Source organism: Rana temporaria, chromosome 9, assembly GCF_905171775.1.
Source record: "Rana temporaria chromosome 9, aRanTem1.1, whole genome shotgun sequence".
Lineage (NCBI taxonomy): Eukaryota > Metazoa > Chordata > Amphibia > Anura > Ranidae > Rana > Rana temporaria.
The window spans coordinates 143658104-143675067 of record NC_053497.1 but is presented as its reverse complement, the minus strand read 5'-3'; the positions used below and the strand labels follow the sequence as shown (position 1 = coordinate 143675067).

General features: G+C 45.2%; 1 protein-coding gene across 5 annotated transcripts in view; it reads left to right on the top strand.

Moving 5' to 3' along the window:
- Positions 1-16964, top strand: part of NUP188 (nucleoporin 188) — a 161167-nt gene that overhangs the window by 39796 nt on the left and 104407 nt on the right. For all 5 annotated transcript variants that reach the window (XM_040324704.1, XM_040324703.1, XM_040324706.1 and 2 more), the window contains exons 3-6: positions 157-230; positions 4867-4948; positions 5035-5115; positions 5191-5235. In XM_040324704.1, coding sequence (XP_040180638.1) covers positions 157-230; positions 4867-4948; positions 5035-5115; positions 5191-5235 — 282 coding nt within the window. The remainder of the gene's footprint in view (positions 1-156; positions 231-4866; positions 4949-5034; positions 5116-5190; positions 5236-16964) is intronic.

Genomic DNA, 16964 nt, shown 5'->3' with positions numbered 1-16964 from the left:
GTAATCTCAGATGTAAGGGCAGTGGCAGTGTTTTCTATTAGATATAATTTGGTTGTTATCTCTGAAAAGGGCATTTCCCTCTCTTTGCATGATTCATTAATTTCGTAACAAAAAAGTGTTCTTTTTAGTAATATGACAAATGTAACTGATTTCTAGATGCAGATCAAGAGCGAGCTTGATCGATATGGAGGAAGATTTCTTCAAGGCTTGGCCTTCTACAAACCTCCCAGGTACGCAAATATAATGTATTTGGCATAAGCAAAAACAAGCTTATCAAATATGCATTTTTGATAAGTTTCCAGTGAAAGGGTTACTTTAAACTCATCCCTTTGACTGGAAATGCATCAAAAGTGCAGCCAAGGACAGCTTCTTCTTTTTTTTTTTACATTTCACCAACAACATTGAGATGTGAACGGGTCCGTATACCCCAAGAGGGACCATTCTTACCTGTGCATTGTGGTAAGGAGAGGTAAAATAAACACATTCCTACAATGCACCTGCTCTATAGACATAGTGTTGTGGTGCCATTCACTGTGTTTACTTCAAATACCCAATCATGTTGGAGGGATATTTAAAGAATACCGTTTTTTTGCTAGCGCATGTTTAGGTATTTAAAGTAAATACAGGTTATCAACAATTTACTAACATTAAACCCCAGTGTTTATCATATATTTTTATATTTCATTTTAATATAAGTGCTAATTAATAAAATGCATGAACTGTGTTGGAATAAATTTCTCTGGGTGCGAGTGCAACTTTTTAAATGTTGAGATTGGTCTGCAGTGTGCAAAGAAACGTAAGCCGTCTCATGACCTTGGCTATGTAATAGGTAGCATAATTGGAGAAAGGACAAACTGCAAGATATTTTAAAACAAGGAAAATATCAAATTGGCATGTTAATGATGACGTGACAAGTCTGCTTCAGAAAATTCACAAATGTAGTGGGATGGGTGTGACTATATATCCTTCTGCTTGGAACAAAATCTGATGGAAACAAAGGTAGCAGACCGGATGATATGGTATAATGGTTATTCCTACACCTGGCAGCAACTCTTTGGCAGAAAAAAACACTTGACACTTCTAAACATGTGTAATAGGTGTGTCAAGTATAACTAAAGGCAAAACATTTTTTATTTTATTTTTGGATAGAATGAAGAGGGATTAGAACAACTGTCACATTTTTTATTTCAGCCTGTACCCCATCAAGGATATTGACTTTCTCTATTTTACCGTTATTGAAAAGGAAAGTAGAATAAAATCCTACATTTTGGGTTGTCCCCAGAAAAGTAATGGAGAGGAAAATCTTCCAACGGGGACACTAGTTTGGGTGACCTAAGGGGCTCCAAGAAATTCCCTTAACTTGCATGGATTTCCTCTCACTTCCTGTTTGGCTATGGGACAGAACGTGAAGGGAAATCTCCGCAATGGGACCCTCTCTTACTCTAGCCCAAAAAAAAAAAAAAATTTGCCCATAGTTCTACTTAAAGCGGAGTTCCGCCAATTTTTTTTTCTTTTCAGCAGCTACAAATACTGCAACTGGTGACTAAAATAAGGACGCTTGCCTGTCCAGGGTGCCCGCGATGTTGGCACTCAAAGCTGATCTGTCCCTCGCCTCTCGGGTGGAGGTGCTGCCATCTTCACTTCCTGGTTCCCTACTGCGCATGTACATAGTTACATAGTTACATGCACAACTTGCACTGCGCAATCCCACTAGTCCCTGCTGTCTTCTGGGACATGTGTGTCTCCCACAAGACAGACGGAGGAGGCGCCGAAAGTGGCATAGATAGCCGGGGTGTCTCTGTTATCTATGCCCCTACTCCCTAAGTGGGAGCAAAATGCCTGTATTAGACAGGTATCTGCTCCCCCTCCCACTGAAAGGTGCCAAATGTGACACCGGAGGGGGGGAGGATTCCAAAAAACGGAAGTTCCATTTTTGAGTGGAACTCCGCTTGAAATTATTATTATGGCCAATGAAATTAATTTATCATGGCCATTGAAATTAATTAAATCCCAAGCACTAAACGAGCCTAGCATTAACTGTCCTTTAGATGTGTATAGGTGCGTTAGGGATTTTGTCTGACAAAACGCTGCTCCTGGATGCGCTGGCAGTGTTTTTTTGTTTTGTTTTTTGCCTCCTAAACACCTATGTGTGCATGGACACATAAGCTAACATGCAGGAGCGTTCAGAGAAGGGGGGGGGGGAACTGGCGCCCTTAACAGCAGTGTTAAAAATGTCCGGTGTGCACAAGGCCTTATGAGTCGTTGTCGGTTACCTCAGACATGCACAATCAGTGACTTGCTATAACAACAAAATTATACATTTACAAAATAAACGGTGGAAGATGTCAAAATACTTCCTGGTAGAAGAAACGCGCATTTATAGTGTTTTTGTTTTTGATTGCCATAAGACAGCCAAATGGGTGTCTAAAAGAACGTTCTAGACAAAAGACAATCCATTAACCACTTAAGGGCTGCCGCACGACTATTTACGTCGGCAGAATGGCCCGATCCTGCCCTCCGTGACCACGGCGGCGGTTAACCCCTTCACTACAAGTGTAATTTTCACAGTAATCCGTGCATTTTTATAGCACTCTTCGCTGTGAAAATGACAATGGTCCCACAAAGGTGTCCGATGTGTCCGCCATAATGTCGCAGTCATGAAAAAAATCAATGATCGCCGATTAGATAGTAGTGAAAATGAAAATATTAATAAATATTACATAAAACTATCCCCTATTTTGTAAACGCTAAAAATTTTGCGCAAACCAATCAATAAACGCTTATTGTCATTTTTTCTTTACAAAAAATATGTAGAAGAATACGTATCGGCCTAAACTGAGAAAAAAAAACGTTTTTATATATATATATATATATATATATACATATATATTTTTTTTTAGGGGATAATTTATTATAGCAAAAGTTAAAAATATATATATATTTTTTTAAATTGTCGGTCTATTTTTGTTAATAGCACAAAAAATGAAAACTGCAGAGGTGATCAAATACCACCAAAAGAAAGCTCTATTTATGGGAAAAAAAAGGACGCCAATTTTGTTTGGGAGCCACGTCGCACGACTGCGCAATTGTCAGTTAAAGCGACGCAGTGCCGAATCGCAAAAAGGGGCCAGGTCCTTTACCTGCATATTGGTCCGGGTCTTAAGTCTTTAAAAAAAAGAAAATTATGAATTTATAATGTTTTTGTTTTTATGGAATAATTGCAGGGAAATTTGTCAAATCCCTGGAGATTCCTATTGACAATGATTCTTGTTTCCCATATTTTATAAGTCGTGTGATTTTTTTTTTCCAGAGGTTCAGACTGGTTTAACCACCTCCGCTCCAGAAGGTTTTACCCCCTTCATGACCAGGCCATTTTTTGCTGTCCAGCACCGCGCTTCTTTAACTAGTATTTGCACCGTCATGGTACACTGTACTCAAACAGAATTTATATACCAGTAATTAGGGTTGTACCGATACCAAGCATTTGCCCGAGTACTTGTACTCGGGCAAATGCTCCCGATGCTTCACCCGATACTTGTCAGGGGTGATCAGTGCATGGGGAGGTTACAGGCACCAATCACCGCTATATAGTGTATCCTGCCGTGTATTCCCGCCGTGTATTCCTCCGTGTATTCCCTCTGTGTATTCCTCCGTGTATCCCGCCGTGTTTCTCTCCCCTTCCGTGCTCTTCCTCCACCCCCTGGAACTGTCAGGATGGACAGAGTCAGTGATCACTGACTTGGTCCATTCACATAACTGTAACATCGTAAACTGTGATTACAATGTTTCAGTTTATGAATGAAGAGAAGACTCTGTCTTCACTCCATTCATTTTCAGCACAGCTGATGCTGCTGAGAAAGGGACTGGGGAACCTGTGTCCCTAGTCCCTTTCTCTGTCTCAAAGGGGAGATGTCAGAGGTCTGTTAAGACCCCTGATATCTCACCAAAGCCCCCCAACAGGGCTGAAAAAAAAAAAAAAAAAATAAAGAATAATAATAAAAAAAAAAAAAAAAAATTATTGTAGAAAATAATAAAAAAATAAAAAAAAAATACACTGACATGGTCACCCCCCCTTAAAAAAAAAGAAAGCATTATGAATAAAATAAAAAGTTGTAAAAAAAAAATATTGTAAAAAATTAAAAACAAATTGTTAAAAAAAAAAAAAAAAAAAATACTGACACATGTGCTGCTGTCACATGAGATTAAAAAAAAGTATCGGTATTCGGTATCGGCGAGTACTTGAAAAAAAGTATCGGTACTTGTACTCGGTCTTAAAAAAGTGGTGTCGGGACAACCCTACCGGTAATTGTTTTTCACACAAATAGAGCTTTCTTTAGGTGGTATTTGATAACCTCTGTTTTTTTTTTCCTATTATATAAATGAAAAAAAGATGGAAAATATGGGGCTATAAAACCTATTCAATAAATATTTCTTCATATATTTTGCCAAAAATGTATACTGCTGCATGTCTCTGGTAAAAAAAATACCATTGAGTGTATATTGATTGGTTTGCGTGAAAGTTATGTCGTCTCCAAGCTATGGTATGTATGTGTGTATGTACAGTATCTCACAAAAGTGAGTACACCCCTATCATTTTTGTAAATATTTTATTTTATCTTTTCATGTGACAACACTGAAGAAATTACACTTTGCTACAATGTAAAGAAACATATAGAAACGCCTGAAAAACACAACATGAGCTCATAAGTGCTTGAAAAAAACACTTGTAGCCTTAAACTGATTTCCCTGTTGGGATATGAAACAAACAATGGCTGAAGATGGGATTTAAACACTGTTACTAATTATTTTTTATTTGGTAGTTTCCTCGGAATAATAATGCATTTGACGTTGTATTTGATCTTCTAGCACTAGCTCTGCAGACAAGGTAAAAGCTAGCAATGTAGCTCCGGCATTGAAGGAACTTGGATTACGCTTAAGCAAGTTTCTGGTGAGTCAGCTCTCTGGCGTGGTGGAGGGGTAAAGAAGTTATGTTTTAGCTGAAATGTATTTATATGTCTTATTACTCTGATGCAGGGACTGGATGAGGAGCAGAGTGTGCAGCTGCTTCAGTGCTATCTCCAGGATGATTACAGAGGAACCCAGGACTCTATAAAGGTCAGACCTTGTCCAGCTCTGTGATATAATTAACAAACAAAAAAAAGTGTTACATTTCTTGCCTTTGTTTTCCAGCTGGTGCCGCAAGATGAAAGGCAGAGTCAAGCATTGATGTTAAAGGTCTGTCACATTTTCTTTTCTTTTTTTTTACGGATGTTCATAAAAAAATAAATAAATAATTGAGCCTAATGATTTTAGTTAGGGATGTCCCGATACCGATACTAGTATCGGTATCGGGACCGATACCGAGCATTTCCCCGAGTACTTGTACTCGGGGAAATGCTCCCGATGCTTCACCCGATACTTGGGCGGGCAGAGGAGTTGCAAATCTTCTCTCCCCCATGGTCAGTGTTGTCTTCCCCTGTCCGTGCCGTTCTCTCTCCTCCCCTTCCCCCGTCCGTCCATCCATCCGTGCAGTTCTTCCCCCCCCCGTCCGTCCAGATCTCTCTCCGTCCGTCTGTGCAGTTTTCTCTGCATCCTCCCCCCCCCCCCCCCCCCGTCCGTGTCGTTCTCTCTCCCCCCCCCCCCGTCCGTCCATCCATCCGTGCAGTTCTTCCCCTCCCCGTCCAGATCTCTCTCCTCATCCATCCGTGCAGTTCTTCCCCCCCCGTCCAGATCTCTCTCCTCATCCATCCGTGCAGTTCTCCCCCTCCCCCCCGTCCAGATCTCTCTCCTCGTCCATCCGTGCAGTTCTTTCCTCCCCCCCGTCCAGATCTCTCTCCTCGTCCATCCGTGCAGTTCTTTCCTCCCCCCCGTCCAGATCTCTCTCCTCGTCCATCCGTGCAGTTCTTTCCCCCCCCCCGTCCAGATCTCTCTCCTCATCCATCCGTGCAGTTCTTCCCCCCCCGTCCAGATCTCTCTCCTCATCCATCCGTGCAGTTCTCCCCCTCCCCCCGTCCAGATCTCTCTCCTCGTCCATCCGTGCAGTTCTTTCCTCCCCCCCGTCCAGATCTCTCTCCTCGTCCATCCGTGCAGTTCTTTCCTCCCCCCCGTCCAGATCTCTCTCCTCGTCCATCCGTGCAGTTCTTTCCTCCCCCCCGTCCAGATCTCTCTCCTCGTCCATCCGTGCAGTTCTTTCCTCCCCCCCGTCCAGATCTCTCTCCTCGTCCATCCGTGCAGTTCTTTCCTCCCCCCCGTCCAGATCTCTCTCCTCGTCCATCCGTGCAGTTCTTTCCTCCCCCCCGTCCAGATCTCTCTCCTCGTCCATCCGTGCAGTTCTTTCCCCCCCCCCGTCCAGATCTCTCTCCTCGTCCATCCGTGCAGTTCTTTCCTCCCCCCCGTCCAGATCTCTCTCCTCATCCATCCGTGCAGTTCTTCCCCCACCGTCCAGATCTCTCTCCTCATCCATCCGTGCAGTTCTCCCCCTCCCCCCGTCCAGATCTCTCTCCTCGTCCATCCGTGCAGTTCTTTCCTCCCCCCCCGTCCAGATCTCTCTCCTCGTCCATCCGTGCAGTTCTTTCCTCCCCCCCCGTCCAGATCTCTCTCCTCGTCCATCCGTGCAGTTCTTTCCTCCCCCCCGTCCAGATCTCTCTCCTCGTCCATCCGTGCAGTTCTTTCCTCCCCCCCGTCCAGATCTCTCTCCTCGTCCATCCGTGCAGTTCTTTCCTCCCCCCTTCCAGATCTCTCTCCGTCCGTCCGTGCAGTTCTCTCTGCATTCCCCCCCCCCCAATCTGTCAGGGGGGAGAGCGGAGGTAGGAGCCGCTAAGCCCGGCTCCTACTTTTTCCGAATGAACAGAGTCGGTGATCACTGACTCTGTCCATTCATATAACTGAGCATCGTAACCTCCTGTGTTTACGATGCTTCAGTTTATGAATGGAGGAGCTTCCCTCCATTCATTTCAGCTGAGGCTGCTGAGAAAGGGACAGGGGAATCTGTTTCCCTAGTCCTTTTCTCTGTCTTAAAGGGGAGATGCCAGAGGTCTGTTAAGACCCCTGATATCTCACCAAAGACCCCCTACAGGGCTGATTAAAAATAAAATAAAAAATTGCAATAAATATTAAAAAATAAATAAAAATAAAATGTAAAAAAATAAACACACTGACAATTCACCCCCCCCCTAAAATAAATAAATAAATAAAAATCACTGTAAAAAAAAAAAAATAGTAAAAAAAAAAAAAGTGAAAAAAATAAATAAATACTGTCACATGACATTAAAAAAAGTATCGGTATTCGGTATCGGCGAGTACTTGAAAAAAAGTATCGGTACTTGTACTCGGTCTCAAAAAAGTGGTATCGGGACAACCCTAATTTTAGTGTAAAAAAATATGTTTTTCATAATGATGCCTTTCAAGCTTTCATCAACTCCCTGCATTAATTATCTATGGGCAAATGCGACTTGGGGCTTTTTAAGTCAGAGGTCTTGCCATTTTTCACATCTCTTTAATAATGAACATGTTAGTTCTTCGGGTAACATTAAGTATCCTGTGTTGGTCATCCAAATGATTTTCCATTGTTACAGGCCTGTGTTTTGTTCTTTTCCACTTCTGCACATTTTTGTTGCCGGTCATCTGGTGACTCCTTGGCACCTGGCTCAATCGGGTGCCCTCTGGACTCTTGGAAAAAGTGGTCTCCACCCCAATTCTTGCTGTGGAATATGTTCAGGGAATTTGTCCCAACCCGTTTATCGTACCAGAGCTCAAAGGGTGCATTTGACCCATTCTGGACCTCAGAGCCTTAAATGCTTACACTCATGTCCCAGAATTCCCGAATGAGGCATTGAAATCAATTTATGCCTCTCTGCATCAGGACAACCTGGGGACTTTCTGGCCTTAGTGGACATAAAGGATGCTTACTTACACATACTCATATTTCCAGAACATTACTTTGTTCAAATTAGGAGTTTCTCTGAAGGAAAGATGTTTTTTTAGCTTGAGTTGGGTCTGGAGCACCGCTTGGCCCATAGTACTATACGAGGACCAGATCTCTGCTTTTTCCATGTTCTCTTTTCCAGAGACTTTTGGCTTCTCACACTGACCAAGACGTTGGTAAAGAGGGTTTTCCATGTGGTTCTTCTAAATTAAATCCACACTTCCTCCACAGGATTTCATTTTGGTCCTTTTGGAGCTTTAGCAGAGATCTTTCTCTCTGCTATGACCCAAAATCTAGTTCTGGTTGCTATCACCTCAACTAGAGGAGTGCTAAGAGGTTACAGTAAGAACTTGCATAAAAATAATCTCTCCATATAATTTTCTGAGGTGGTCGATTGAGGAAATGCTTTGGGTGAGGCCAAAGCATAGTGACGTTGTCACATATCGGCACGCACGCACGCACACATAGGTCTGCGAGTGTGGCATGCAGAGACACTTTCGCGTTTGAGCGATTATTCTGTAGTGTTGAGTAAGGACTTTTTTCCTGTTTTTATTGAATTTTAAAAAGAGTACAGTTAAGTGCTATGCTGATCTGCCTCTTCTATGTTATCACGTATGCACATCACAGGAGCTGGTGAGATCGAAAACTGTAAAGAAATTGGGAGTCTACATTATCTTCCATGGCTGGAATACCGTTAAGCTTTCTTGACCTACTTACTAATTTTTAGGTGGTCAGTTGGGCTTATTGAGTTGACCCCTGGAGGCATCCTTCTCTAGATTTTTATTTGAAGCACTGGAAGGAGTGATGAATATGGCAATCAAAAGGATATAGCACTGTGTTTTGGGTTTTGAAGTATGCACTTTATGGACCTTACAATTTGCACAAATGTTATACTGTCAGACATAACGATACTGTAATTGTATATGGACTTTTTTTCATGTATGACTCTTTATGAATAGAGTATATTTATTTTACAGATTTGGCACGTTACAAAATTTTATGGGGAAGTATTGATTTTATGCGAGGCACTGTGGAATTTTATAGTGCTGCAACTTCTTTTATCATATATTGATATCCCGTGGGATACACTTACAGCAGCTTGGGGAGTAGGTTTCGGAAGGAGGACAGCAGATCTATATTATTTTAAATCGGCTGAACTGGCAACTTTATCCTTTAAGGAACCATTTTCGGTCCTGTTTAAGAAAAAGGTGTTCTTGAGGCCTTGATCTGCCTTCCTTTCCAATGTGATATCTACATTTCAGGACATTGTTGTGCCTTGTTTGTATCTAGCGCCAGTTCACGATAGGTAGATTTCTCTCCATTTCTTTGGATGTGGTTTGGGCTGTTTGAGTGTATTTCCTAGCCACACCTTAATTCTGCAAGGCCGATTTCCAATTTTGTCAACCTGGATGTGCCCAGGCTTCTAGTTCCTCCATATCTCATTGGCTTAGAAAGTTTATTGTGCAAGCTTATGATTTCAAAGATCCAGTTCTTCCTTTTTCTAGTCATTGTTTACTTCAACAGGCCTGTGAGCGCTCTTTGGGCATTTTTCCATCAGGTCTCTGTTTCTCAAATTTGCAAGGCTGCCACTTCAGGGCTTCAGTTCACACATTTTCATAGTTTTTCCAGGTGGACGTTATAGCCACTTCTGATAATCACCTTTTGGGTATAAGGCCTTTTGGGCAGCTCTATGAGCTTCAGGCAGTCCCCAATTCTGTGTTTTATATTTTTTATTTTGATCGTGTTTGTTTGCTATGTTACCTACTTCTAAGTTGGACTGCTTTTGGATGTCCTTAAAAGTGTGTGACTTCCTTTACCCCACTCCCCCATTGGCGAGCAAGAAAATCAAATTTTTGTACTCCTGGTAAAGTTATTTCAGTCGACGGACACAGGTCCACCCCCTATTTTTATTATACTGCTTTTGGTACTGCTTTGCTACTAAACTGTGGCATGCTGGTAGTCGGAGGTTTTTATATCCTGGGATGGCCTAAAGTTTTCTCTTTACCAATGTCCAGTGCTTCTTAGCAGGCAGTATAACCCAAAGATTTGACTTTGGGTCCCTCCAATGGACGGCAGGAAAAATGTTTTTTCAGGGAGGACCAAAGTCCTATTATTCTGTGGAAGAGCAGTAGCCTCACATTTCTTTCTGAAAACAGGCTTTCTGTTTTTCTTCTGAAAACATTTAGCGGTAATCCTTGCTTAACCACTTAAGCCCCGGACCATTTTGCAGCTAAATGCCCAGGCCAGGTTTTGCGATTCGGCACTGCGTCGCTTTAACAGACAATTGCGCGGTCGTGCGACGTGGCTCCCAAACAAAATTGGCGTCCTTTTTTCCCCACAAATAGAGCTTTCTTTTGGTGGTATTTGATCACCTCTGCGGTTTTTATTTTTTGCGCTATAAACAAAAATAGAGCGACAATTTTGAAAAAAATGCAATATTTTTTACTTTTTGCTATAATAAATATCCCCCAAAAACATATATAAAATATTTTTTTTTCCTCAGTTTAGGCCGATACGTATTCTTCTACCTATTTTTGGTAAAAAAAAATAGCAATAAGCGTTTATCGATTGGTTTGTGCAAAATTTATAGCGTTTACAAAATAGGGGATAGTTTTATTGCATTTTTATAAATTTTTTTTTTTTTACTACTATTGGCGGCGATCAGCGATTTTTCTTTATCGTACATCACGGGACACAGAGCAGCATAGCCATTACATATGGGTTATATAGTGTACCTTCAGGTGATGGACACTGGCACTCTCCGACAGGAAGTTCCCTCCCTATATAACCCCCACCCATAGTGGGAGTACCTCAGTTTTTTCGCCAGTGTCTTAGGTGTTGGTGCACGTTGAAGGTTGTGCCTGCAGTTTGTCCTTGGGACCAGGGCCAGCCGACCGGATCCGTCCAAGGTGCTTCATAGCCAAAGTGGACGGTACCCGGGCCCCAATTCGTGGATGGGGTTTTGCCTATAATGCCTCTCCTTGGAGGGCTGGACTCTGGGTTCCAGGACTGGGTTTTTTTTAACCTATGGATACCTGCTGCCAGTAGTGCTGTATAGGTCCAGGTGTGTGGTGTTCCTGACTTGGACCCCGGTCCCTGAAGGTCTATGACCATACCCACGGTGAAGGGGGAAGATTGGGCCTCTTGCATGAGCAATACCCTGCGGCGTGGAAAGGTAAGCGGGGGGCCTACGGAACTTGGTTTGTCAGTGGGCCCCCCACAGGGGACTCTGGGGTGAAGCCTTTTTATGCCTCTGTGCATGGGCTAAAAGAGAAACCACAAAGTCTGCATGACTGGATGGCTCAGACACCCAGGTATACTGTTCCTCTGGCTGGGCTAGTAGACTGCTGCTGCTGCTACAAGGTGTTTTGCTCCATGAGATGTAAAAGGGGGCATGTCAGGTTTAAAATACTTACTTCCTGATGTCTGTGTGTGTCTTCCAGCAGCTCCTGGGCTCCTCTCCCCACATGGCTTCCTGCTTCCTTCAGAGCGGCGCCGGGAGCGCGCGCGCGCGCACTGTTATAGAGACGCCGACGCTGCGTGGAGGGGGCGGGGGACGCCCGGGGAGTTCCCTCCCCTCTGTACATCAGAGGGGAAAACTCTATTTAGCCTGTCAGTCTGCTGAAGGCTGTGAAGGGACACGGAGCAGCGATGCTGAGCTGAGCAGGATAGGTTTGCCTATGTTATGCTGACACAGTGACACCTAGTGGCCGTTTTTTTGTACACACCTTGCTAAAGAGCTGTTTAAGCTCATATTTTCTCTAGAAAGCCGGTGTACTAAGTAGCAGTCAGAGTACTTTTATTATTAGGTACTCTCCTAGCCCAGCATTAAGGGAAGCAATATTAGGATGTGATTAAGCCCTTGGGGCTCAATATTGTTATCCCTTGTTAGGTTTTGGGAAGTTTAGTTTCTGTCTAACATTACCCTAGCCTAATTTTTTTCCTCATTTATTTAAATGTGTGTTTTTCTCCAGCTATTACAGTTAGTTGTATATTAGCGGAGTATCTCAGATTTGTTTATTATGGCTCCTAAGGGTGCAGGGAACACTAAAAATGCTAAAGGTGTTAAAAAGCCGAAGGGTTGCCCATCGGGCTCGGAGGATATTTCCCAAAATCCAGCTGCCCCTACCTCCCCGGAGGATCCGGAGGTTGCTGCCCTGGGTGAGCCATCGGGGTTGCTAGGTGCTACGGCTGGCCCTATTCAACCAACTCCTTCCTATGTCACGGAAGAGATGTTAGCCTCCACCTTGGGTGGATTTGAAAAAAGGATGGCCGCTTTTATTACGGCCTCTTTATCCGGGAAGAAGCGGGCTAGGTCCCCGTCTCCCGGGTTTGAATCTCCTGAGGAAGATGTCCTTTCCACTGAGGAATTGGAAGATACAGGAGACCAGGCCGAGGATCACCTGGACCATTTAGGTTCTGAGGATTCTACTATAGAAGAACCTTTTTCAGCTTCTCACGCAGAAAAACTGTGGGTTCAGTCCTTAACGGATATGGTGCGGTCAGCTTTTAAAATGCCTTTGCCTCAGCCTCTGGCTTCCGCTGTGTCCTCATTGGGCTCCCTAAAAGCGCCCCAAGCCAACCTGGTGTTCCCGGTCCATCCTTTGTTAAAGGACCTGATATTTCAGGACTGGGTTAAGCCAGACAGGATTTTTTTGCCTCCTAAAAGGTTCGCAGTTATGTACCCTTTAGAGGAGGAGTTTTCAAAAAAATGGGCTGTCCCCACTGTTGACGCAGCCATATCATGTGTCAATAAAGCTTTAACATGTCCAGTGGACAATATTCACATGTTCAAAGATCCTGTGGATAAAAGGCTTGAGACCTTACTGAAGGCATCCTTTGCCACAGCGGGGGCAGTGGTCCAGCCAGCCGTAGCTGCCATTGGCGTCTGCCAGGCTTTAAAGGACCAGGCAAAGCAGGCCCTAAAGGACCTCCCGGCTCAACAGGCTCAGGATTTGGCCGACTTACCTAGGGCTTTATGTTTCGCGGTAGACGCTATCAAGGATTCAATCCAACAGGCGTCCCGCCTATCCCTGTATTTTGTTCACATGAGAAGATTACTTTGGTTAAAGAACTGGTCTGCAGAAACCCCCTGCAAAAAGCTCCTTACAGGATTCTCCTTTCAAGGAGAGAGATTGTTTGGAGAAGATCTTGACAAATATATTTCAAAGATCTCTAGTGGTAAGAGCACCCTCTTGCCGGTTAAGAAAAGGTTCCGGGGTCCCTCTTTTAAGCGTCCAACCTCTCCAATTCCAGGGCCCTCATTCTCTAGGCAGTATCGACGGCCTCCTGGACGCGCAGCTGCAAACAGGCCACAGGGGCAAGCTGCAGGGAACAAGAGACCGTGGAACCGTAAGCCGGTTAAGGCTGCCCTTAAGGCAGCCTTGTGAAGGGGCGCCCCCACTCTCTCGGGTGGGGGGAAGACTCCGGTTATTCTCGGAGTTGTGGGGGGCCAAAGTTACCGACCAATGGGTTCTGTCCTCAGTGACTCAGGGGTACAAGCTGGAGTTTCGGGAGTTCCCCCCTCCTCACTTTCAAGCGTCAAGACTTCCAGGCGACCCTCAAAAGCAGGCATCACTTCTGTCCGCCCTAGAGCGACTCCTATCTCAAGGAGTGATTATGGAAGTACCAGCAGGGGAGCAAGGACAAGGGTTTTACTCAAACCTCTTCATTGTCCCGAAGCCAAACGGCAACGTCAGGCCTATACTGGACCTAAGGTCATTAAACCGCTTTTTAAGAGTCCGGTCCTTTCGAATGGAGTCCATTCGTTCGGTGGTGGCCGCCCTCCAAGGAAGGGAGTTCTTGGCCTCCATCGATATAAAGGACGCATACCTGCACGTTCCGATTTTCCCAGGCCATTACAGGTTTCTGCGTTTTGCCCTAAACTATCGGCATTATCAGTTCGTGGCTCTTCCGTTCGGACTAGCCACGGCCCCTCGGGTTTTTACGAAAATCCTGTCCCCCGTGTTAGCCATCCTAAGGAAACAGGGCATTCTGGTCATGGCCTACTTAGACGATCTTCTGGTAGTCGACCACTCAGCGGCCGGCTTAAATCGGGCAGTGTTGCTAGCAGTAAACTGCCTAGAGTCCCTAGGTTGGGTTCTAAACCGGGACAAATCGGCCTTACAGCCCACAAGAAGGTTGGAGTATCTAGGTCTGATTTTAGATACAAGACGACAACGGATCTTCCTGCCCCAGTCCAGAGTGGACTCGATAAGGGAGTTAATCCAGATAGTCCTAAGCAGCGCAAGGCCATCTATACGCCTCTGCATGCGCCTGTTGGGAAAGCTAGTGGCCACCTTCGAGGCAGTGCCCTATGCCCAGTTCCATTCTCGGAGGCTACAGAGAGCAATTCTCACGGCCTGGGACAAAAGACTCCAGGCCTTGGATCTTCCCATTTCCCTTCCCTATGCGGTAAGGCAGAGTCTGTGTTGGTGGCTAGTCACAAAAAATCTTCTGAAAGGAAGATCGTTCAGTCCCCCCTCATGGAGGATAGTAACCACGAATGCCAGCCTATCGGGCTGGGGTGCAGTCCTAGACGATTTAACCCTACAGGGGAAATGGTCAAGGGCAGAATCAGCCCTACCCATAAATGTCTTAGAGATCCGAGCAGCTCGGTTGGCTCTTTTGGGCTGGACAGAGATTCTGCAGGGCTCCCCAGTAAGGGTACAATCCGACAATGCCACTGCCGTAGCTTATATAAACCACCAGGGCGGCACCAGGAGTCAGGCAGCCCAGAGGGAGGTAGATCGGATCTTTTCATGGGCAGAAGCCCATGTCCCCTGCATCTCAGCTATCTTTATCCCCGGGGTGGACAATTGGCAAGCGGACTTCCTCAGCCGCCAACAGATGTCCCCAGGGGAGTGGTCCCTCCATCCCGAAGTGTTCCAGGACATCTGCCGGAAGTGGGGTACTCCGGAGGTGGACGTTATGGCGTCCAGATTCAATGCCAAAGTAGCAAAGTTTGTTTCTCGAACGAGGGATCCATTGGCCTGCGGGACGGATGCCTTGGTGTGCCCTTGGCATCAGTTTGCGCTAATCTATGCCTTCCCTCCAATACGGATGCTACCCCGTCTTCTTCACAGAATTCAAAGGGAACGCAAGCCAGCGATTCTAGTGGCCCCAGCGTGGCCCCGAAGACCTTGGTACTCCTTGATAAAAAGGATGACGGTAGAGGAGCCTTGGGTCCTCCCTCTACGTCCGGACCTCCTCTCACAAGGGCCATTCTACCATCCTGCCTTACAGGCCCTAAATTTAACGGCCTGGCGGCTGAGTCCCTGATTCTCAGAAACAGAGGCCTTTCAGGGCAGGTCGTTTCCACCCTTATAAGCGCAAGAAAACCAGTTTCCAGGTTAATATACTATAGGGTGTGGAAGGCCTATATTACCTGGTGTGAAACCAGGAAATGGGATCCCCGCAAATATACCATTGGGAGAATCCTGGAGTTTTTACAGTTGGGAGTGGGAAAAGGTTTGGCGGTCAGCACAATCAAGGGGCAGGTGTCTGCCTTGTCGGTCTTCTTCCAGAGACCTTTGGCTGCCCATTCTTTAATGAAATCCTTTTTACAAGGTGTTATTCGGGTGAATCCCCCGATTAAAGCTCCCCTGTATCCTTGGGATCTAAATTTGGTTCTATCGGCCTTGCAAAGGCAGCCCTTTGAGCCCTTGTCCGCGATCCCTTTGGTCCTTTTGACTAGGAAACTAGTGTTTCTGGTGGCCATGGCATCCGCCAGAAGAGTGTCGGAGTTGGCAGCCTTGTCATGTAAGGCACCTTATTTATTACTGCATAGGGACAGGGTCGTTTTGCGGCCGCTTCCGTCCTTCCTGCCTAAGGTGGTATCGAATTTTCACCTTAATCAAGATGTGATTCTTCCATCATTTTTTCCAAAACCTTCTTCTAAGGAAGAGAGGTTACTACATTCCTTGGATGTAGTCAGAGCGGTAAAGGTTTACTTGGAAGCTACAGCCCAGATTCGTAAGACGGATTCATTCTGCCGGAAGGGCCCAAGAAGGGCCAGGCAGCGTCTAAAGCCACTATTTCTAAGTGGATTAGGCAGACGATTATACAGGCCTATGGCCTGAAAGGGAAGAGTCCACCCTTATCGGTTAAGGCTCATTCCACTAGAGCTATGAGTGCCTCTTGGGCAGCGTATCACCAGGTCTCTATGGCCCAGGTCTGCAGGGCAGCAACCTGGTCATCTGTCCACACATTTGCAAAATTTTATCAAATGGACGTTAGGAGGAACGCTGATTCAGCTTTTGGGCAGGCGGTACTCCGGGCCGCAGTTTAATCTCCTCTTGTCCGGTGGCACCTCCTGTTTGGTTTTTTCTGGTTGTCTCCCTCCCCTCATGGAGCATTGCTTGAGGACATCCCATATGTAATGGCTATGCTGCTCTGTGTCCCGTGATGTACGATAAAGAAAAAGGGATTTTTATTAACAGCTTACCTGTAAAATCCTTTTCTTGTAGTACATCACGGGACACAGAGCTCCCACCCCTCTTATGGGGAATTTTGGGATGCATATTGCTTGCTACAAAACTGAGGTACTCCCACTATGGGTGGGGGTTATATAGGGAGGGAACTTCCTGTCGGAGAGTGCCAGTGTCCATCACCTGAAGGTACACTATATAACCCATATGTAATGGCTATGCTGCTCTGTGTCCCGTGATGTACTACAAGAAAAGGATTTTACAGGTAAGCTGTTAATAAAAATCCCTTTTTTTTCGTGACTGCGACATTATGGCGGACACTTCGGACAATTTTGACACATTTTTCGGACCATTGTCATTTTCACAGCAAAAAATGCATTTAAATTGCATTGTTTATTGTGAAAATGACAGTTGCAGTTTGGGAGTTAACCACAGGGGGCGCTGTAGGAGTTAGGGTTCACCTAGTGTGTGTTTACAACTGTAGTGGTGTGTGGCTGTAGGACTGACGTCATCGATCGAGTCTCCCTTATAAAAAGTATCACTTGATCGATACGCCGCCACAGTGAAGCACGGGGAAGCCGTGTTTACATAAGGCTCTCCCCGTTCTTCAG